Source organism: Magallana gigas, chromosome 7 (genome assembly GCF_963853765.1).
Source record: "Magallana gigas chromosome 7, xbMagGiga1.1, whole genome shotgun sequence".
Lineage (NCBI taxonomy): Eukaryota > Metazoa > Mollusca > Bivalvia > Ostreida > Ostreidae > Magallana > Magallana gigas.
This window is the reverse complement of record NC_088859.1, coordinates 5843585-5869039: the sequence shown is the minus strand read 5'-3', so window position 1 is coordinate 5869039 and position 25455 is coordinate 5843585. Positions and strand designations below refer to the sequence as shown.

General features: G+C 33.4%; 1 protein-coding gene across 1 annotated transcript; it reads left to right on the top strand.

Moving 5' to 3' along the window:
• Positions 1–18036: 18036 nt before the first annotated feature.
• Positions 18037–23757, top strand: LOC117681210 (uncharacterized). Its single transcript, XM_066066811.1, has 5 exons — positions 18037–18127; positions 18530–18746; positions 18889–19061; positions 19153–19248; positions 22432–23757. Exons 2-5 carry the CDS (start codon positions 18530–18532, stop codon positions 23638–23640), a joined length of 1695 nt encoding a protein of 564 aa, XP_065922883.1. The 5' UTR covers positions 18037–18127; the 3' UTR covers positions 23641–23757.
• The last annotated feature ends 1698 nt before the right edge of the window (positions 23758–25455 follow it).

Sequence of the window (25455 nt, the reverse complement as noted above, 5' to 3'; positions counted from 1 at the left end):
TTTGTAAAATTAAAATCGGAAAAACAATTTTTGATTATAATCGTGACCATGCCCTTTCAATGTATAAATATAGAGGAGAACTGTAAACCAACTATTATTCGCGACGACTTTGTTTCGCGATTTACGAGAGATGAACTGGTTCGCGGCGACTTATTTTCGCGATCAAGCCTTATTCACACCTCTTTTTTGATTACAGTTAAATGACAAATACTAGTCTGTGGCGAGGAATATTCGCAACAATGAGGCTTTCGCACGCGAATAAAAGTTGTTTTACAGTATATTAATTTTATAGTAATAACATTTTTTATTTGAGTCGGGTAAATACTAGTACAAAAAAAAATATACGCGCTATCGACTTCTTGAGATACTCATTGAATTCCTCAAAATAATATTGCAATCAAAACTTTATTTACGATTTTAACGATTTCATTTATAATGAACTAATAGCCCACAAAAACCAGCAACAAATGATAGAAATGTTTATTAAATTCATCTGTAATTTATTTTGTTGCATCCAAGAATGCTTATTAAAACTATATAAATTTTGATTTTCCTAGAAACGTTTTCTCCAAGAGAAAACGTACCTGGGTATACGCCGCTCACTTGGAGTAAACATACCCTAGGAATTTGGCAAGTTTTTTCCTGGGTACGTTTTCTCCAGCACTCTACGTGCATGTTTAATGATGATGATGAAAAAAGAATTCTCAACCGGGAAGGGCGCATACAGTTAAGTCACACGTTGTTCTTCGGTAATCAAATAACGCTATTCGGGTTATTGTGAAGAAATTATGTCAGAAACTGTGAAGTTAACATAAATTTTATGTTACCATTTACAATTTACCATATGTGGAAAATCGCATGAATTGAACAGACGGTTTGCCGCATAATGTAGATCCATGGGAAAATTCGGGTTGACACGCCGTGGAAATCCATTAGACGTTTTACAACATATCTGTTTTCTCTTATTAACATACAATAATGCTGTACTGAATATCTTTGAAAAATGGTTATCAGCTCCGCAAAATGAAGAAATGCGATTCGTTTAAATACATATAAAACTGAGTAATTTGCGACTTGATCTGCACATGAATTTAGCAATTCGAGGTCGGTTAGCGTGTATGAAAGGAAGTCAGCGGTAAGTTAAACGTTAACATCAGTAGTAAATATTGTCTAATGAATGTGAAGATAAATAAATGTTCCTGCAGACAGAATGAGTTACAAAATAAGGTTAATCACAGATCAGTCCAAAATTAAAGAGGTTTGCGCCGTAAATTGCAAGTTATGTGTGTGTATGAAGACATATGCACACGAGATTTGCGATAATAGTTGGCTATTTTCGTGCATTGCACAGCCCCAGTAAGTTTTTGATCTGTATCTTCATCAATATTGCATGTTTTGATTAACAACTAATGCATTTTGAGCAACGTTCAAAACTGACTGCAATGACATTTTGACTATTTTGTCAATGTACTGTTTTATTATCAATACAGCGGTATTTGGTGCTTTTAACAACATCTAACGAATACATTAATAGCATACAATGTATACATGCAATAAAAAGCAATAAGATATTGTTGTAATAATATTTTGCTCATGAATATATGTTTAAACGGAGAAATATTACTTTTGTCCATGTCTATTTACCTATTTTTTTTTTTTTAGAAGAAAATGGATATATATTTCTCTGTTTAATATTTATAATGAAACAACAAAGTTTAAAAAAGGATATTTTTTAATCTCCTCTATTACAAATTATTATTATCGAAATATCTATATAAACATATATTCATGATTATGAGATTTTAAGATATGACTGTCCCCGCCGCAGTTAATGTGCATTAATATGTATTAGCGAATAAAAGCGTATGTTATTTTCTTTTTGTCAAAACAGATATTTTAAAAAGAAATAAAAAAAATAAAAATCATGCTGAAAAAATATAAATATCGATCAAAAACACGATTTCCCATCATATCCTTTCATCATAATATCCCTTTATATTCAAATCTTAGTTTCCAAGTCTTGCTATACTTCAATATCACAACACGATGCACAGGTAGCAACTTGGAATGGCAAAATCAACACAAATTAACAAACTGCGAAAAGTGTTCAAGTTGGTTGACGGTGTACATTCACACTTCCATAATAACCATCTCAAAAATCGGCAATGTTGACCCATTGTTCTCATTCATTATGTCATTCCTAATCGGATTCTATAATGAAAAAAAAATCATTTAAATAAGTTTTGATAATAAGGGTGCAAAGAAAACAAATAAATTTTCATTGAAGGACTAAATTACTAGCACTCAAACATCATCACAGTAGAAATATTTTTTCCCTCACACAACTCATACTTAAACTTAATACCTTTTCTTAATCTGCCCAAGAAATATACATGTAGATTAGATTGGATGTTTAAAGGAAGCAAATGTTCGGCGCGTTAACAAAGAGAGATATAACTAGATATGGTCTCGTTACGAGAAGATCTTCCGTTCGTTATTTTTGAAACGATACGATGAAAAAATCGATAAAATTTTAGACACCCCCTTTTCTGATAAGTATAAGTTTGCCAAAATCTTTAACAATGCTCAAAATATCTTTTTACCTACGGCGCATTGAAAATCAGAAATTCCAGCCCCCTAAAAACCCAACTTATACGATAATTGGGTGCGGCAATGATTTTTCAAACAGATATTGTTACGATCAACAACTTTGCTTCAATAATGCATTACACAATCTTGGTCGTTTTTAAGATTTTTGTAACAGACTTTACGAGTCTCCAGGACCCAAATTTAACGAGCCAGTCTCTTTATCTTGAATTCATACAAAAGGTCCCTGAATATCAATATGTTTTGTTTTTACACTTATTTAAAATTGTAGTTTATTTTTAGACACAAATAATTTAAATTTTAGGGGCTAGCCCTGTAGATCCTTAATGGGGACGGACATTGATGTTCTGATTGCAATGTAGTGGAGTCAATTGGAATGATCAACGCAGACATTTTCTCTTCTACAATGTTTAAAAAGAATATGTCTTCTTCTCTAGATACTGTAAACGTGGAAATTTTGACGATGTGTTAATTTTGACTATGTTGGCGATTTTTATTTTCTCGTCAAAATTTCCACTCGCCAAACGTCACATCATATATAGAGCGTATTAATACCAGAATTTTTTATCGGCATTATCCCGTTAGAACTTGATCAAAGTTAATGATTCATTTATGTAAATAGCTATAAAAACACGTAATTAGTATTTAAAAAACCCATAAAATCTAAACAAGCATGTTTTAAATGCAATTATCACTCAATCGTCACAACATTCTATAATAACTTCGTGCGTAATTATCATGCCGTGTTTGACCTACTTTATTACCTCAGGCAATATCGTATAGTTAATAAAAACAAAATACAAAGAACAATTTTATTCCATCAAATCTGTACAAACTTTTTTTCAATCAAAGTTAACTTTTATTAATACCGAGTTCGCAAGAAAGATAACTCTAACCCTGGCATTATAAGAATTCAAAAATAGATAACTCTTACTCTTATTCAAAAATTCGTCAAAATTAAAACTCGCCAATTGTCTCTTACTAAAAAATCGTCAAATTTTGAACTCGTCAATATAACCACGTTTACAGTATATTGCGTCAAAGTTTAAGGACTTTGGCCCCCCAAAATCCCTAATAACGTACTAAATTGGTGTGGAAATGAGTTTTTCAAACATATATTGCTACGATCAACAACTTCTATAATGCATAACAAAATCTTGATCGTTTTTAAGTTATTTGTAATAGATTTTACGAGTCTCTTGGCCCCTAAATTAAGGGGTCAACCCCTTTTTCTTGATTTCGCTAAAAACAAATCTTAACACTCTACCACTTTTGTTATATATGTCTTAATAAAATATCAACGTATGAAAAGTTTAATTAAAAATCGAACCCAATTTTCGTGCCTATACGAGCTCTAACGAATGGCACCACTAGCGTAAAACAAAAAAGAACTTCAAACTATGGACTTCCTATCCAGAAAGTTTCATATTGATATCTCTGATAGTTTTCGAGGTCAACTATTCACAAAATCAGTCGTAAGAGTTTACAAAATCAGCAATAAATAGGTACCGGAAGTGACGACGGCAAAAATTTAAAGAAAACATGTCACTTGTAATTATCTGTGAAAAAATGATTGAAATTGGTCCAAAAGATTTCGAAAAAACACTTGCACAAAATTTGTGGAAAAATAATAATAATAATAATAATAATAATAATAATAATAATAAAAATAAAAATAATAATAATGATAATAATTATGATATAATTACAATTAGAAGAAGAAGAAGAAGAAGAAGAAGAAGAAGAAGAAAATGTACGAAAACTATAAAGCTTTCCCTCAATACCTTAATTATAATAGTTCTTATCCATTTTAAGAGGACTGAATAGCCGTGTCTATTCTTAGATTTTTAAAAATCTCCTTGAGAAGAAGAGCTCTAAATAAGAATTCAGAAAAATAGTCAAGTTTTCGAGCTTAAAGTTTTGTATTTTTCCTTTTCTAAATTATAATTTATTACAGAAATCATATCAAGAGATTTAGGATAGTCCAGATGGGTATTTTGATGACCATCGAGCATTTTGCAAGTCCTTTGCATATTTAAGACATGATAAGTGTAGGATTACCAAAATCCCTAATAATGCTCAATATATTTTTTTCTGTGCCATGAAATTCCTAAAAAACATTCTAAATGGGTAGGCACCGATTTTTCAAATATATAGTGTTACTTTGCTTTTTTTTTTGTTATTTATCTTAGAATTTACGAGTCTTTTGGTCCCTAATTAAGGAGCCAGCCCTTTTTCTTGCTTTCATACGAAAAGTCTTACGAATACTTACATATTTTGTTCTTACACTTCTCTAAAAATGTTGTTCGTCTTTGAGATACAGATGATTTAATATTTTAGGGGCCAGTCATGTAGACCCTTAATGGGGACAGCCATTGCTGTTTCGACTGCGGAAATCTTACACTTATCTAAAAATGTTGTTCATCTTTGATATACAAATCTCTGTACCAGCCCTGTAGATCCTTATTGGAGGCAAACATTGGTGTTTCGATTATTGGATTCATCAACGCAGACATTTTCTCTTCTACACCTCTAAACAAAATATGTCTCATTCTCTAGATATATTGCATCAAAGTTTAAGGACTTTGGCTTCCAAAAATCCCCAATAACGTAATAGATGGTTGTGAAAATATTTTTTTCAAACAGACATTGTTATGATCAACAATTTTGCTTCTATAATGCATTACAAAATCTTTGTCGTATATGTTATTCGTAGTGGGCTTTACGAGTATTTTGGCCCCTTAATAAAGGGGCCAACCCCTTTTTCTTGATTTCTTTGGTATGAACTTTTTATACTATTTTTGTTACACGTGTTTTAAAAAGTATCAATGAATAAAAAGATACAGATCAAAACGTTTGACAAGTTTGATTAGAAATTGTACCCAATTTTCGTGCCCAGGCGAGCTTTAAGACGTTGCGCCACTGGCGTTAACAAACTATATAATGCACAACTTTTTAAAACTATAGTCTACCTATTCTGAAAATCCCTGATAGTTTCTGAGATCTGCTCTGCAGAAAACAGGTATTATAAATGTAAACAAATGGCCGATAATCAGTACCGGTCAAGTCCTTTCATCTGTGAAAAAATGGTCAAAATCGGTAGAATACATGTAGTTTTCGAAAAATCGCGTGAACAAAATTTCAAGATAAATAATAACAAGATACGATTTCGTTACAAGTAACGAGTAGGTCTTCCGTTCGATTTTTTGATACAATACGATGTAAATCGATAAAATGTTTACCATCCCCCAATTTCAGTAAAATAGTGGATTGCCAAAATATGTAACAATGTTCAACAACGTGGGTTTTTTTGTTTGGTTATTCTCTATATAATTAAAGATTAAAGATCAAAGCTTACAGTCCCCTGAATATTTCTGACTACCTCATAAATAAATAGGGCAATAATTTTTCAAACAATGCTATTGCAACAACCGATAACTTTGCTTCTATTTTTTAACTTAGTTTAAGGACATTTTTACGAGGCCTAGTACAGATCGAGTACGCAGGCTTTCGCGCAGCGTTTCATTTGTATTGTGACGTCATCTTTTTGCTTGGTTGACGCCATGGCGCGATAGTTTCAACTGCAAATATTCAGCGAAATTTGTTGAAAATAGCTCATTTGATACATAAAATTGATATTATATTGTGACATAAACATAAATGTCTCGAAGTATAAGCTATATTTGGGCTCGGGTCGAAAACGTGAAAAGCGTTCAGTAAGCCTAGCCCTATGTCACGTTTTCTTAAGGAAGGACTCTTTTCTGGTTTTCGACTTGTCAAACGTAAATTTGATTAAGGTATCCGATGTACAATTGAGCCTGAGAGTTCGGGATTTTCCGGGATGAGCTCGGTAGATTACGGAGCTTGAAATAAATTTTCAAAAAGTCGCAATATTTTTTATCTAACATAATAAACAATAAAGAATAAACGATTGATGCATAAAGTCAAGCAATACTTTTTTTTCTTAATTTTAAAACGAGTTATTTTAACTTTTACCCCTTACGCTGATTGTGACGTTGTAGCAGCTTTACGTCATTTGCCGTTGCATGACGTTATTTTTTTCCCGCGGCGCTCTTTCAATAACGTGAAGGAAAAAAACCCTAATTTATAAAGTTTGCAGTGCACAAGTCACGTATTTCGTCGATAAATACTGAGTAGGTCGTTTTAATCATTGATTTCGTAGATATTGTGACAGTGCATAACTTGAATTAGGGTAATCTGCAAGTTATTCTGAAGGGTATTGTATGGCCCTATTCAATTAGTTCAATTTTTTGTATACCTAATTCCATTATACATACAGAGTGTTTCGGACCTAACATTTGTATACCGGCATATTTCCTACTAACTATTTTTAATAAGTACCATGCATACGGATTTCGTGGTTAAAATGCTTGTATACGTTTATTACAGTTATTGTGTTTAAACATCTCCTTGTTATTTTCCGTAAAGCAAGTTAACAAGAGTCAAATAATGGAATTTCTAATTATTGATTGAATTTTTTTATCGGGATTCCAAACAATTTTCTTCCCTCGCATTTCATATTACATGTATGTGAATGAACGGTACGTTTTTCACGCTTGTTCAAATCGCTGGATTTTATATTATTCAAATAATACTATTAGATACTGATTCCAACTGCTTTAAAGTGAATTCGTTTCATTTTGCTGTTTACATAAAAGAGGTGTGTCACCATCCAATGAAATCAAATACTCAAAATTTGATTGACAGGTTCAGCCAGATAGCCCATGTCCGATGTTATGTGTGGTATTTGTACACAATCTTATCGTGTAAAAAATACATACTTATTACAATATTACAGTGTTATTTATGGTTGATTCATATTAGTTATAACTGTGTAAAGCATGTTAATGTATTGTGCATTCCTCAATTGTACCGATACGGAAACATCGTAGTCAGACTTTATCGGCAGCCTCCATTTTAAAACTGACTTAATTTTTGTTGTTGAAAAAGAATACAATTTTGAGTAAAAGATAAGACAATGTACATTGTTTTCTACGAGTTAAAGGTTTTGAATGAATTCTAATGAAACATTTTACAGGGGTCTCGCACGCTTTGTTCGTAACGCTTTACACACCTGATTTGACCCGCAATTCACGACTTCGTTGTATTAGTAACAATATTTTTTGTGCAAACATTTTGCTGAATGAAAAAAACCTCAACAAATAAGATTTTTAATTCTAAAATTATCAGTTCTGAATTGTAAAGGAATAGAAAACAGAAATATTACCAGGTTATGGCAATATGCGTTGGATTATGAATGTGACGGCTGACGTGGGGGGGGGGGGGGTAAAAATCGCCTGACGTCGTCATGGTCATTGTAAAAAAAAATTCTCAAAAATAAAAAAAAATATTGATAAAGGTAATCAATTTTTTCAAAACTTTATTTTTATTAAAATATGTTGGCAATTTTTATTTGGTAAATATTATTAATGATTACACATGTTTTCATCAAAGAAAAGTAGTATTTTACCGTGCGTGATTTGCAACGCTAGAGTTACTTCCCCATAGTGTTTTGGCGGGGAAAAAATCTATTTTTAGAAACTACATACCCTTACCTATCAAACAAGTACATAGAATATAAACCTTACCAGGCATCATTTTTTGGTCAATTGTACATCGGATACCTTAATTGTTCATTAAATCAAGATGAAAGGAAATTAAAATAGTATATTTTTCTTTCTTTTTTACTATCATACAACTTGGCATAGAAAAATGTAATCAATGTTTAGAGTGGAACAAGGACTATATTTTTGGCGTAATATTGCCGTAGGAAAATATCATATGTTGCGCAATTCAGAATTGCTGCAGATTATATATATATAATGAGTCTGTTATAGCATTTTAAAAACAATAACAATAATGTTGGATTTTTTTTTACTAATGTGAACTAATAATATGATACTTGGGTTTCAGAATATGTTTTTAAAATATGATTTGCCTATCAAATAACATTTTTATAAGCTTTTTAAAGCGCCCATTCTATACATTGATTTTTGTGAAAAAATCACTAAAATCAGTTTTTCTCTCTTATGAAACGGTCAATATATTAGCTTTTCTGTCAATTTATATCTTTATATAAAGTCTTCATAATACACAAAAATTAGAAATATTTTATTATTGGAAGCATAAAACAATAATCAAAATGTCTTCAAAATTTAAGAAAATTAGAGGAAATGCGGGCTAAGCAATATCAATTTTAATATAAAGATTTATTCCAATTCAGTAGTATAAGCTGATAGACACTCTCATGGTCTATGATTTCATTGAAGATTTGAATCTTCAAATCTTAAACAAATGTCTACAGAACTATAAAGAGCTACACTTATTTTTATCACTCTTTACGTTGAGGAAAAAGGTAGTGACCTTGACCTGACCTTTATCCGAAAACGAAAAGGTCAAATTTAATTAAACTGATAGAATCATTAAGTAATATGATCCGTTTGACTGTGTCAAAATTTCATGCAGTTCTTAGTATAAGAAGTATGTTTGATAATGAAAAGACTCCTTCCTTAACCCGCCTAAATATATAGCTTAATTCATATATTTCATGACAGTTACCATGTATTTTATATTAATGAACCTTAATATGTGATATTATATATTTTTTTATTATTTAAAGATGACTGAATGTTTTAATAATACTATAAAGATAACCATTTCCGCCATTGTCAAATAAAAAATAGCCATTATCTGACAAATCTGGGAAATTGGACATACAAAAAAACAACAACTTTGATTTGACCCCTGGAACAAACCAGGAGGTAAAAAGGGTTTTCTTATTTGACCATTTGATGCCTTTTAGCAATAACTTTAATATGTATAACAGAAAAAGAAATCCCTAGGGCAGAAGTTTAAAAAAAATGTAAAACATGTGCAAAATTGATACATTTCATGCAAAATCCCATAGGGTCGTATGTTAAAAATTAACAAACTTTGAGATGACCCCTTCAACAAACGGTGTGGTAAATGTCTTATTTATTTATCTTTAAATAATTATATCAGTAGAAATTCATGTTTCATTTAAAAATCTAGGGCAGAACAAATTAGACCCAGCCTCGTTAACACGACTGAAATGAATTTGATACATATATTTCAAAAAAAAAATTGTCCAATCAATTCAGGTAAGATGTCATCAGACGCAGAATTGCCAGTGCAACTTTGATATCATGTTTTAAAATTGGTCTAAGGTCATTCTAACACGATTCAAATGAGTTTAACAATTTTGAAAATCTTAAAATGTTATCCAATCAATTCGTATAAGATGTCATCATAAGCAGAATTACACAGAATTACAAGCGCAACTTATATATTATGTGATAAAATCGGCCTGGGGTAATTTAAACACGTTAATTTTAAACTCAATGAGTTTCATCCAATCAATTCGAGTAAGATGTCTTCAGTGGCAGAATTTTTAGCGCAACTTAGATATTATGTTTCAAAATTAGTGCGAGGTAATGTTCATTTTATCACAATTTTAATGATTTTTCAAAAAATTAAATTTCAACCAATCAATTAAAAAAAGATGCAATCAGACGCAGAATTACAAGCGCAACTGAGATATCATCTGATATATTTAGTTTGTGGTCATATAAACACGATTTAAATGAGTTTCAAATTAAAAAAGAAATAAATTTCATCCAATCAATTCGAGTAAGATGGCATCAGACGCAAACTTGCAAACGCAACTTAAACATTATGTGATCAAATCGGTCTCAGACCACTTTTACACGATTTAAATGATTTTAAAATGATCAAAAATTTAAATTTCACCTAATCAATTCAAACAAGATGTCATCAGACGCAGAATTACAAGCGCAACTAAAATATCATGTATTAAAACCGGTCGCAGGTCAAAATATTGACAAGTTTCACCTGATATCAAATTTTTATATAGAATAATCCATTTATATAAGGTTCTGTCTGTCTATGTTGCATACACTTTCATAATATGCCTATATGAATTTTATTTTTCTACATGTAGCTTCTTAAAATCATCCTTTCATATAAGTCCTTCTTATATATTATAAGTAATAGTACCAGTAATATCAGTTTTTTTTTAATACAGACTTTTCAAACCTCCAAGAGATGAGAACATCACTGGTATGTGTTAACGAGGTCATTCCTAATACAAGACACAATGCGGAAAACTATAAGACTAATGTAAAGAACTGAAACCATGAGTGATGAAGAGAAGAGCTGATAATCAGATTATTGTCTGTGTTATGTTCATCCTGATAAAGCCTTTCCCGATTGATGCCCTGGATCATTTATTTGGTAATTTAAGGATGACAATATTTATTTCAACATTTATGATATAATATTAAGACAATTAATAAGCAGCACAGCATATCCTGAAATATGAAACTGGACCAACCAGTGATAATCTACCATTTATGATTTATTACATTTACTTGGATTTGAAAACCATTTCTGAAACTCCAAAAGTCATGAATAATTTGGACATATAATGCATACAATTAAGAATTAGTATTGTTAAAGAATATATATCATGATAATGCATATGCTATAAGAAATACAATTGATAGATATCAAAAGGTGTTTATACTGACCAAGTGCAGTAATGAAGTTTGTAATGGCTATATACTGTTCATGTGGAGAAACTGCTTTTTAAAATATATGTCTTATGTTTATAATTATGTTTAATTTGATGATTGCATAGTATATCAATTCATCATTTCTGTCTATTAGTGTCTGTCTGTCCATCCATTTATCTGTCTGAAGTCTGTTTTATTTTATAACCCTGATAAGGTTACTGATGTAGATCAAGTTGAGATCATCATTATGACACTTATATAAAACAAGCCTCACAGAAAATATCAGTCCTCTTAAATTAGTTTTTGAATGAGTTATGAATATATGGTTGAGTAAAATTTTTATTTTAAATATTTTTTGAAATGATTTTTGTGAATAAGAATATTTTTGTTATAACTTATCCTTATCTATATTTTTATCATTTTTGCATGAAAAAAATATACATATCATAGTTAGGCTACACCAATATAATGTCTTGCTTGTCGGACATTAAGTGGAAAAGGGTACAAGCGGGCTAGCGATAAAATAATACGATTATTATTTTTTGTAGCCGAAATTTTTAGGCGGTCCATAATGATATGATTTGTAAAGTTTTATTTAAACACGAGCATGCAGGATCCGATGAAAAAGAAATTTAATTGGTGTGGCCTTCCACATTTTCTATATTTTAGTTCAAATTGAGGCTGAACCATTGTAATATATTACCCTGCATAATTATTCTGATAAAGTCTCAATCATACATTATAGATAGCATCAAGACCAATATTGGGACCAAGGAAGGGTTCAAAGTTCAAAGGAATTATAGGATTGCATACAATCATGTATATACATGAGGACAAATCATAAATCTTTTCAGAATCTGCAGTGTTGTTTAGTCCAATCAGATAATATGATTTAAAGAATTATCATGATTAAGTATCAAATTTCATTTTATACCTGTAATCATTTGAAAGATTCTCCTATTTTCCGACACCAATTTTAATGCAATACCTTGCAAATCAGACAAAACTTTTAAAGATTGATAGAGGAAATTCAAATTAATTATAATCAGTTTATGATTTTTATGAAACCTGTGATTTATTTGGTTTGATTGTATTTTAAATCTTTCAACAAAGGCTTAATAAAGATTGTGTGTATTAAAGTTTTCATGTATGTTTTTCTTTTTTGTGTACAGAGACTAGAGTTTCTTGATTATATCAGATGCACAACTATGACACTCTGTTTATTACCATTAAAATAAACTCTTTAGGAAGTGAAAAAAAATGTTAAATTAAAGAATCATTTTCTCTTTATATGATTGGTTTTTAGAAATACAACCATTTATGGCAGTGTTGACTTTCATGAAGCGCGCAGAGTGATTTTTTGTAAAAGTCAGAGGAAATTCGGATTTTCAGCCTTTTTAATTCAATTAATTGTAGTATTTACAACACAACTCCATTAATTTTGTTCTACAAGAACTTATGCAGGTTCACAGTATAACTAGTTGAAAGAAATTGCCATTTAAAACTGAATTATACGTCTTTTTTTAACAGCATGTAGGGTTTGTAGAATCTATTTCAATAGAGGTCAGAGGAAATTCAGACGTTATTATCTTTTTTTTCTAATTCACCAACAAGCCAATTCTTGATTACTTATTTTTTGCTATTTATCATTTCTTCAAAATTACATTAAAAAAAAATAATAGTGTAATTATAGGAAATAGTATTTTTTGCAATTTTTCTAGCTCTGGTCACGTCAAAAAATGTCACTTTTTTAGTGGTCAGAGGAAATTCAAACTAAAATAGCGGATTAAATAAAAGAAATTCTTAAAATCCATTTTCAGATAAATAGAGAATTTTATTAACCACTTTTTTAATATTTTGGTGAGAAAATTTTTCTAGTTAATTGTAAATATGTCTTTTATGACATTTTTAATTTGCATTTAAGTTTTTTTTCTCGTTCCAATTTTTTGAACATGGGTAAGTTTGAAGGTCGTTGGCATGGAAACGAACTCACGAACATATGCTTAAAATGTCTTTTTTGACAAAAACGAATCGATTAGAGTCTGTTTAAACAATTTTTTCAATTAGTTTCATGTCAGGTTCACATGTCCTTAAGCACGACTTAAATATGTTTTAAAATTAGTCTGAGGTCATTTCAACACAATTTTAATGCGTTTAACATTTTCAAAAAATTTAAATTTCATCCAATGAATACAAATAAGATATCATCAGACGAAGAGTTGCAAGCGCAAATTAGACATTTTGTTTTGAAATGAGTCTGATATATTTTTAACACATTTAAATGACTTTAAAATTTCTAAAAAAAAAAAATAAATTTTTTTATCCAAAATATTCGTGTAAGATGTCATCAGACGAAAAATTGCAAGTGCAACCTTATTATCATGTTTAAAAATTAGTATAAGTCCACTTGAACACGATTTAATTTAGTTTAAATTTTTCAAAAAATTCAATTTTATCCAATAGATTCAAGTAAGATGTTCGCTGGAAACAGAAAACATTTTAATAACTATAAGGTCTTCCGCTGAAAACGGAAAACCGTAATAACTAGACGCTATCTCGTTGCGAGCAACGAGAGGTTTTCCGTTTGGAAGCAATATAAAATTGGCTATCGGAATAGTTGTTCTTTTTTTAAACTCGGGTATAACAAAGTTCTGGGGACCAACGAATTTATTTTGTTACATTCATAAGTCGTTATATCATTTAAACGGATTCGTAATAATAACTACAGCGAATTAACTATATACATGTTTTTTTCACCAAACTAAGAATTTTTGCTAATTGAAGCAGAGAATGAAAATACATTCTTTTGATATCTTTAATAATCAGATTGTGAATTGAAGAATTTATGTGAAAATAAATTCATTCAAACTAGTACATGTATGTTAAATTGTAGTGCAAACTTTTAAACCGTAAAAAATCGTTATAAAAGTGTTTAATTTCGTTATTATTTACCTTTTATTTGCAAAGATTTGTTAAGAATTTTAATAAGGATTAAAAAAAAAAACTCGCTTATATAAGAAATTTCGCCATATCTGTATTCGCACTAAACAAGTTTTACTGTATTATTTTCTTTACACGTTTTAAAATTCCATTAAATCCTCTCTAAGGATTTTAATATACACGCATTAATATGTAAAAGGTATTTCGTTCAGTAGCAGGCACTCTGCTCATGAATTCACAAAAACAATAAACAAATAATATACATTGCATAAGTGTGCAATTGAACCACAAATAAAAATTCGTGTCTTGAAAAACTGTAGAAAGTTATCTGACGAAATTGGATACCCTAAATGGAACAGTAAGTTTGTTCACTAAATTTAACAGCTAATATGGGTCTCATGTTTATTCAGAAATTAAAATCCAAGTAAAATGCACGTCTCTGAAAAACATGTATATACAATTGATCGGAAAAAAATGTCATATTGATCTGCAAAACAAAACCTTCCTATTTTGTAAACTGAAGGAGGAATAATCCTTACAATAGGAGTACTTTTTGACAGCCGCCCATGCATCCGCTACATTTGCCATGAAATATGCATACTTTCCATGCGGAAAATCAGGTTTATTTTATCTATTATAAAATTAAAAATTATTTTGAATTGTCCATTCATACACTGTACCATGGTTATTTTGTTAAGTTAACATTATCGTCGGATTTGCTATGCAAAATCGCAGAAATACGCGTTTAGTAAATAATTACAGCTTACGATATTCTTAAGGTTTTTTCTTTTTTTTCTTTACATAAATTTAGAAAAAGAACACTAGGTTATACTCAGTCTGTTCTTTTCAAATATGTATCTACCTCCTCATGTCCACAACTTTATTGCAGTAATTGTATGTATTTTGTACATAATACTTATTTCAATCCTAAAACGTGTTCCTTTTAAACTATTGATTTTCAAAATATTATGAGATATACCTGATAAAATACACATCAAAATGCTTATTTTGATAACTGTACCATTCGTACGTGTCTTGAGTGTAATTTTAATCCTCTCTACATACTTTGTAGGGAAGAAGATAAAATACATTTACGTAATAAAAACGGTGTTTGGCAGTAAAATGAATCTTCAAGTTCGCTTTATTCACATTTTTATCATCAAAGACCCACATACCTTTTGAAGAAAGGTCGGTCATATTACATTGATATGAAGTTGATTGACAATAACAAGCAATGTTATTATTATATATTTATTTAATTCAATTTCATGATAAATTTGTTTCTTACCTTTCAAATTTGTTTCACTAGTCCCCAGAGTTTTGTTTTGCTGTATCGAAACAGGGTCCATACAACAAGTTTTTAATTCGATCAGAATGTCCTGGTATTTGGTTGCAGTTCCAAGATAATATTCCAGCCCTTTTACAATTTGAGAAATATAATTCCATCTTTGTTCAAAATCTGAGTCCGAGAGAGAAAAATCCGCAGGATTTCCATACCATTGGTTTCTTATCATACGAATTCGTTCTATGTTTGCTGACACACTTGTATCAGTTGGTCTTGGATCGTTTCCCCATGTGTTTATATGTGGAGGAAGAAAACAAAAGTTACGTAAGACAAAATAGAGCAACGTAACGTTAAAGGCGGAGTAGTCTTTGCCATACACGAGACGTTGTTGTTCTTTACTAATAGTAGTTTTTCTGTTTTTAAGTATGTAAGCTTTAAATTTCTTTTCCAAGTCAGGCGGAGAAATCTGTTTTGCTAGAACTTCGCGCAGTACATCAGTGCATGGACCCAATATAGCCCGGGCAACTCTAGCAAAATTTGTGGTCCCTTTAGTCGATTCATATTTTGATAAGGACATCCTTTTTTCATTTAGCATCAACAAGATTTCCTACAAATATATAAATATTGTAAATGTTGAAAGTTTTCTTTAATTTCAAATAATATTAATAGGATATATAGACGTTAAATGTGTTAATAGCGAGGGTTGCTCGCGTCTACGAAAAGCCGAACGGAGTAAGAGCAAGCAAAATCCAAATTAACATACACAAAACCTGACGCGATCTCGTTGCAAGCAAGGAATGGTCTTCCGTTTGTATACACCTTATTTGCTTTCGGGATACTTGTTCTTTTATATCATTTCTTAAATCTTTCCGCAAATTTCATTTAACCCTCTCTAAAAATTTAAATAGACGTATATTTATGAAAAAAGCGCCACTATTTTGACGTTTATAAAAATTAAAACGAAAAATAGTTAAACATAAAACACATTCAGCACTTATATTTAGGGATTGAACATGGGTCGCCTCCCACCGGGCATTTCAATGTTGAAACAACGTTGTTTCAACGTCAGGCATCAACGTTGAAAAAAGGTTGCATATGAAAGTTGAGGCAACGTTGAAAATGTAACATTGTTCCAACGTCGGTTCGATTCAACGTTGATTCAACGTAGAAAAAGTGTTGAAATCTGGTTGAAAATATGTGGATATGACGTTGAAAAACAGTTGAAATTAAGTGACTTGTCAGGGGTACGTCTTTTTACCCCAATGAACCCCAATGATACCCCAATGAACCCCAATGAACCCCAATGATACCCCAATGAACCCCAATGATACCCCAATGATACCCCAATGAACCCCAATGAAGCCCCAATGAAGCCCCAATGAACTTTGAAATACCCAAATGATACTAAGTATGTTCATAATTGATACACTTAATGAATTTTATGTAACAATATGTTACACAAATGAAATTTCAACTACGTGCTGTTTTTTCACCGATTGGGCCATATCTTGTAACGGAAAATGATTAGAATTTTTTAAGCTAAAATTTGACTCAACAATTGTTTGTGACCTGTAATTATGTCCTGATGGGAGCTTTGGTCATTTGTGCTAGATTCAACATAACTTTAAGAACAAGAGACATATCGATTCTTTTCCATTAGAGAAAGACTTCAGTTTTAATATTTTCCTTTGTGAGCTTGCTCGCAGTACCTCTAGTTATTATCAAATGACTATTATTATCAAAGTACATTGTATACATTTATTAAATTATACAAAACATATCCCCAATATTGATATCACAAGGCACCTTTAACGTGTCGGGTCTAATGATATCTATAGATACTAAGCCAGTAAATTGAATATATAGAGCACTGATAATGGCTAACAACGCGAATTTTCACAATTTCAATTTTTCGTGTCGCTAGCCATTTTTAGTGCTTTGTATACGTGCGGACCCATATACGAGAGTTTTTCAGTAATTATTGAGACATTTTCTCTTATTCGTTTAGGAACAAAGATTAACCCTTGAAATTTCACAAAAATCTAAATAAGGATAGAGTTTATTGATGTGAAAAGTTTTCAGTCTACGGCATGATTAGATCATCCCTAGTTAGCTGTTCAACGTGCCTTGGACCAGTGACCCGGCGCACGTTCGGCAAATTTTCATTGGGATATCATTTGGTATCATAGGGGTAACATTGGGGTTCATTGGGGTATCATTGGGGTTCATTGGGGTATCATTGGGGTATCATTGGGGTTCATTGGGGTATCATTGGGGTTCATTGGGGCTCATTGGGGTAAAAAGACGCACCGACTTTGTTGTTAAATTTTTCTTATAAACATATTTTTGATTGTGTTGTGCTGTTTAATGTGTTTTGACACTTTATTAAAAGAAGATGTGATCCAAATGTAAGAAAGTCGCTCTTCATTTAAATACTGGTAATATACGAGTACATCCCTCGCTAACAGCTTTTGTATAAAATCCTTGTTAAAATGTTGAACTTTGCATTTCTTAATGTTTTCCATAAGCCTGGGAAAAATGAACACAAAGAAACCACGCGTAAATTCCGCCAAATGGTAGCCATGCTTGTTTTCCATGATATGGAACAAAGGAGGTCAACACAAAAATGTAGTATCACAAGTGAAATCACGTGCTACCGAAGTGACGTCATTCCTTTTCGCTGTTTGATGGTGATAGCAGACAGCAGATCGAGAGGAAGGTAATATTATATTTTACATTATATGCCGTTGGAGGCTTGAGTGAAATTTATGGTCTAAAGATTGTTGGATATCTTTAGAAAATATTTGAGTGAATGTGACTGTTGGATGTCGCAGATTTGAACTGGATTGTATTTGGAATATGGCAGGGCCAGGGGCCATTAAATGATATATGAGACATGCCGTGGAGCGGCGTTTTGTGTGAAATTGGAATATCTAAGCTGGGTTTTCATTCAAATGCATTTTATATATGATTAGAGAAGAATGTGGATATTGACTACAATGTCGGAAGCGTGAAATTTTATTTTATGCCTGTATATTATCTACTTCGTTTATCCGTATTTATCCGGACGGAAAGTTCGGGTCGAGCATGAATGCTTACGTCATGATTGTTTATATTTTAGATGGTTCAGCCGGTAGTTTTAAAGAAGAGACATAGTCTGAAGGGGCTTACTCTGTTACCTGTAATCAGGAAAGTAAAGGATGGGCGGTTAGAAAATGTTAAGGAGCTGGCGCGGATAAGCGTCGGGAAGCGCACGGAGGCGCTGCAGTTGAAGGATATCGCCAAAGCGGTGATGGAGATGACGGGGGAACCCATGGACGAGTTGTTGGAGTTAGCAGGTAAACTGTGTACTTGAATAGATTAGCATGGGCGATATTTAGTCTTGAGCACTTAATCTGGTTTAACTATATTGATGTAATAGTGGTATTATCACTATTATGTGTCTAGTTGATATTGTTACGTGCAAAGTCTGTCTTGTAGGGAAAGATATTCGAGATTATGATGCAGCAAAGTTACTGTTGCACTATTGTGTACTAGCAGCGAATGAAAGGGGACAGCCCAAAGGGCAGGTGTTGCAGGATGATGAAGCGGGTCCGAGTACGTCTGGTGCACCTGCAGAGAGACAGAATCAGACTGAAGACAATACTGTGGAGGTACTGTGTCTAATATATTGTATGAGTGTGTGTGGGAAAAAAAATAATAATAATAATAATATAATAATTGAGCAAATCCTGTTTATTTTAGAATGAGGCCACCCCAGTGAAAAGGAGAAAGACGATTGATGACATGGAAAGGAGACTGCTGATGCTCGAGAAGTTGGAGAAGGAGGATGTTTCGAAGGTGAAGGAGAGGGTTAAAGCTTTAGCTGCTCAGCAAGACCCTAGTGAACCTCTGATATTAATAACTCTTGATGAATTAGCTCGCTTAAGTAGAAAGTTGGGGGATAAAGATATGGAAGTATATGAAGAATTGTATAGGCAGTGTGGTCGTCTGCAAGGGAAAGTGAATATCGCGAATTTATGTCTTACAGTTCTAGGGGGGCAGGGAGCTGATCTGGTGTCAAAAGCAGTTAATAAATGTATTAAAGAAGGACAAAACTTGGGGTCTAAATGTGAGGGTGTGAAGATGAGGGGTGAGATGGAACAAGATCAAGGTTCTAAAGGTTCAAACTCTCCATTAGCTGGACTGTACCCTATGTATTCAACGCCTCTTCTTGGTGCCCCTGGTTTTCAGCCTTATCCATTTCATCCATTTTCAAACTTTGGTAATTATTCAAGGCCGCGGGGTTACAGACCAATGGGAGGTATGGGAAGAAGGAATGCTAGTAGGTTAGCTTGTCATTTTTGTGATTCGACACAACATCTAGTTAAAGATTGTGAGTTGATGAAGGCTGCTAGGAGAAAGTGAATTGAGAATACATATGTATGGAAATTTGTGCATTTAATTGTAAGGATACAATTTTGTAACAGGATTTTGTTCATTCAAGGTTCATTTATGAACTTAATTTTGCTTTGATTGATTTATGCAGCTGGTAGAATTGTAAATGGCTGTAGTAAAAAATACACATTTTTTGATGAAGATGGTTAATAGAGTTATAGTGACACATTAAATGTTTTGATGGAACTGGATTGTTTGTTATATATTATACATGCATAAGAATTCCTGATCTTGCAACCCGAGGACCCTGATGCCTTAGTGGACCAAGTCCACGTGGGTTGTTAAGTGAAGGAGTTCCACTATGATTGTCACCATATGACCTTTAAATGGATTATGATTTTAATTTGTAGGAGGATAATGGAGCGTCAGTGTTGATTAATGATAATCAGGTTACTGCTGAGTTTGACAAGATGGTAGAATTTAATCCCATGAGAATAGTTCCTCGTCAGAAGGGAGAATTGGTGACAATCAGTGGTGGGACTCCTTCACTTGCAACCCACCGAGTTAGTGCAGAATCTGTAATTGAAGGTTCTGATTTTGATATGAACCAATTGCTGGTATATAGTCCAGATTCATTTATTGCAGGACAGTTGGGTAGAAATGTTTCGGCCTGGGAATATGTGTTAGAGAGGAGTGGAGTGAATGAAGATACGATATTGAGGGTGAGAAAGTGGCTTACAGAGGGAGTGGATGTGACAGAATTTTTTACTCGTTTTAAAGGGAATTTTCGTGGAAAGTCTTTTGATTCTGAGTTGCCCCCAAGTGCTGTATTCCCTAACTCTGCTTTATGTAAAAAGTATCATGCTTTTATTTGTGATGTTTTGTATGAAAAGATAAGGTCAGGTGCTATAAGAGTGCTCGGTAAAGTTGGTGAGTGTGAGATGCCCCATATTGTGCTGCCGTTGACAATTGAACCAAGTAAACCAAGACTATGTCATGATGACAGATTTTTGAACCTCTGGGTGAAGGATCTTCCCTTTCAGCTGGAGACTTTGAGAGATGTTCATAGGCTTGTAGGGTGTAATGCATTTCTGATAAAGACAGATGAAAAATCTGGATATGATCATGTTAGGTTGTCCAATGATTCTCAGGGATACTTTGGGCTTATTTTCGGTGGTTATGTTATGGTGTATACGGTAATTCCTTTTGGGTTCAAGGCATCGCCTTTTATATACCAGACCATTGGGATGGTTGTTACGTCATACCTTCGGAGTCGGTCTATAAGTACTGTACAATATATTGATGATAGGTTGGCTATCGCGAATGTCTCTGGTGCTGTGGACCCATATGTAGAAGGTTGTAAGGTCGCATACATATTAGTAGAAGTGTTGACAAGGTTGGGTTACACTTTGGCCTTGGGGAAATGCTCGTTTGTTCCATTGACATGTGTCAAGTTTCTGGGTTTTTTGGTTGATTCCAAAAAACAAGCTTATATTTTGCCAGAGTGCAAGAAGTTGAAATTTGCTGATTTGAGAGAAAGTATTCTTGGTTCAAAAGAACTTACTGTGAAAACTCTTCAGCGATTTGCTGGTAAATGTATATCAATGGGCCTTGCAGTTCCTGGTTGTAGGCTGTTTTGTAGGGAGGTTAACTTGGCAATTTCTAGAGCTGTAAAAAGTAGTAAGCATGTGTGTTTGACTGATGAGCTGAGGGAGGAATTAGAACATTGGCGTTTTCTAGATTCTTGGGAAGGTTGTTGTCAGTGGAGAAGTGAGTGTCATCACCAGGTTATGTTGTCTTCAGATGCATCCTTGTATAAGTACGGGGCAGTGGTAGAGCAGGGTAGGAATAGGTATGAGATTAGTGATTTTTGGGAAGAGAATGATCAAAGACCTATTCATTTAAAGGAGGCGGATGCTGTTTATAAGGTGTTATTGGCTCTTGGAGAGAACTTAGCTAATTCTAGAGTACATGTACTCACAGATAACATGGCTGTACTTAGTGTCTGGCAGAACCAGGGGGGAAAGGACAGGGCGTTGAACTGTATTACAAAATGTATTTTTTCTTTGACTTTGAAGTTGAATTTTGAGTTAAATTTACAGTTTGTTCCTTCGAAGTTAAATGAGGCTGATGCCCCTTCGAGACGGATTAGTTATGCTGACTCAATGTTGGATGGGAAGACTTGGGGTATAGTGGAAAAAGAATTTGGTCCCCACACTGTTGATTTAATGGCAAGTGATTCTAATTCAATGAAGGCCAAGGGGGGTGGGGTATTGCGTCATTTTTCACCATGTCCAATGCCATTCATTGCAGGGGTTGATGTGTTCGCACAAAATATTCGAAAGGAGTTGAACCCCTATGTATTTCCTCCATTTGGTATGGTTTTTCCAGTTTTATCATTTTTGAAGGAACAAGAAATTCCAGTATGTACATGCATTCTTCCATATAGACAACCAGTGCCTGTATGGCAGCCTCTCGTTGAGGAGTGTAAGATATCTAGTATGGTGTTAGGCTGGCAGGGGGAAAAGGGGGTTATTCGGGTCCCTACAAAGAAAGGATATGTTCTTGATAATAAGGGGCTGAAATGGGCATTGATTGCTTACAGGTTGACATTTTCAGAGAATAAACCTGATTAATCTTTTTCAGGTAGAGAGTGTCGATGTTCACGTCTTGGATGAGAGGTTAAAGGAGTTAGATGCAAGGAGGTCTTCTTCACTGGATTCAAAGAGGCAGGATTGTTTAAAAAGGGAAATTACCGAATTTCTTGTGAGGATGTCTGGTCGAGAATTGACAAGTTGTACACCTGATGACATTAGGCGATTTTTGGTATGGAAGGATAAGTGCGGTAAAAGTCAAGTTCATAAGATAGACTGTCGTTTTTTAGGAAACAAGGGATTATTTGACTGTAATTGTCCAGTACGTCTGGCTTCTGGTACTGTCTCATTAATGATAAATAGATTAGTGAACATTTTTCATGAGATGGGATGTGAAAGATCGTGGAACATGGCTCTTGGATTAGGGAATCCGGCTGCATCAAGTCAAGTGAAAGATTATTTGAAAATTATACAAGAGGAGCAAGCGAGAGCCCATTTGGTACCAAAACAGGCTAAACCCATCTTTTTGACCAAGGTTAAGGCTATTGTTGGCTATATGGGGGGTCGATTAAGCATGAGTTCTGTGTCAGTTAGGGAGAGGTATATCTTATTGAGAGACCAGGCTTGGTTCAAATTGCAGTTTTTTGCTGGAGATAGGGCAGGAGATCTTGCAAATTTGGTGGCTCAAGAAGTTAAGTGGCTTAGAGATTATTCAGGTTTTGTGTTTAATCACACTTTTGGAAAGACTCTTCGAGGAGGTAAAAGGAGGAGTAATATGTTTGTTGTAAAGAGGTGTGATGATAAGGTTATTTGTCCTGTAGTAGGAATACAAGATTTTGTTTCAGGATGTAAAGACTTGGGAGTTGATCTGTCTTGTGGCTATCTCTTTCGAGTTGTTACAGAGGATGCACGGGTTTTAGATCAGCCTGTTTCCTATTCAGTTGTTTATGATAGGTTGCGTGTGTATTTGCGGAAACTTGGTGTTGATGAAGGTGAGACTCCACACAGTTTCCGGGCAGGTTGTGCTGTTGCGTTGGCTATGTCAGGCTCAGTGAGTGAGGTGGGTCAGATAATGAGACATGTTGGTTGGTTTGGGGAAGGGAGTGCCGAGTATTATAGTAGACTTCCAGCCTTGGTAGAATCAGATTTTGTAGCTGGAAGATTGGCAACAAGTGTGAAAGATGCGGGAATGATGGAAGAGAAGTATCGAGAGTGCATGCAGTATGATAGTCTTGATTCGGCTTTTGTAGAGAGTGAGTGATGAGATAGAGAGCTAAGTGTACATTATGTACATTTACATGTCTGAATATGATTTATGATTTTCATGATTAAAGTTTTGATAACATATAAGGGTCTGATGTGTTTTATATGATAATTTAATGTGTTTAAAAATATTTGATAGTGAGTGTTGGGAAGAGGCACTAGATATTGAGATAAGAATTCAGATTTGGATACCTAGATAGAGACTTTTACACCCAATACTTTATAAAGGAACTGAGGTTGAAATGTGATTCCACATGTGATATGGGAATATCACAAGTGAAATCACGTGCTACCGAAGTGACGTCATTCCTTTTCGCTGTTTGATGGGTGGATGTGTATACAGTAGGAGATGGAAGAACAATGCGATAGGGTTGGGTTGTGAGATTTCCCACCCACCCACCCTCCCTTGGGGTTACATTCTCAACTTTGGTTCCTAGATACGAGACTTTTACACCCAATACTTTATAAAGGAACTGAGGTTGAAATGTGATTCCACATGTGATATGGGAAAATCCACAATGATCAGTTCATCATTTGTACTCTGCAGACTGTTCTAAAAATGACTCCCAAAATATTCCAATTTAAAGTATAAAATAGTCAAAATAGTTCAAAAGCTTAGAAATCCCGGCCTTTTACTGTACATAAAATCCGTGTATGACCGCACGAGGTGTACCTAAGAACTGAATTTCTTTGTTCACCAATAGCGTCTTTAGTGGTCAAGCTGACATAAAGCTGCCTGGTAAATTGCATAACTCGCAAGATCAGCAGTGCTTGCTGTAGTGATAGGCCCGCACTCCCTTCACACTGACCTACTTAAAATGCAATTAGCCATTTGCTGTATCACAGCTCAATATCAATTTTCTTGCATCAAAACAATCTTTTGTTTTAGAATGTAATGGAATTTTTAGGGTCTTCCGTTTCCTACGGAAGACCCTCTTGTTATTCTTCGGTTTCTTTCTATTATTATTAGGGTCTTCCGTTTCCAACGGAAGACCCTCTTGTTATTCTATTGTTTCTTTTTATTAGGGTCTTCCGTTTTCAACGGAAGACCCTCTTGTTATTCTTCGGTTTCTTTTTATTAGGGTCTTCCGTTTTCAACCGAAGACCCTCTTGTTATTCTTCGGTTTCTTTTTATTATTAGGGTCTTCCGTTTCCAACGGAAGACCCTCTTGTTATTCTATTGTTAGGGTCTTCCGTTTCCAACGGAAGACCTTCTTGTTATTGCTTTGTTTCTGTTTCCCTTATTAAGGTCTTCCGTTTTCCAACGGAAGACCTTATTGTTTTCGTACGATTTCTTTTTCCCTATTATTATTATTTTTCTTTTTTTTCTTACAATTTTTGTGCACGCGATTTCTCAGAAACGGCTTGGCCGATTTTCATGAAACTTTCAGATCTGTTAGATAATGATCTACACCTGATAGGTTTTTTATTATATTGATGACGTCACTTCCGTTTTTGAGAAATTGACGTTTTAGCGATTTTTAGGGGGGTTGCTTGTCCGTGGAACTTCTCGTAAACGATAAAAGATATCGACTTCAAACTTTCAGGGATAGTAGACAAAAGATTGTAGATTTTCAATTTTATTTTCATTTTGATCTGGCTCGAAAGGCGCCGAAGCTCGCCTGGACCCGAAAATTGAGATGAAAAAAACGTTGTAATATTTTGTGGTTTTCTTTGATAATCCTTTTCTTAAAAATATTTTGTTAAGACCTATAATGTAAAAAAGTTTCTATTTACAAGACCTTCTCTTTAAAATCAAAAAAAAGGGGCTGGCCCCTCAAATAAGGGGTCCAAAGGGCTCTAAAGTCATTAA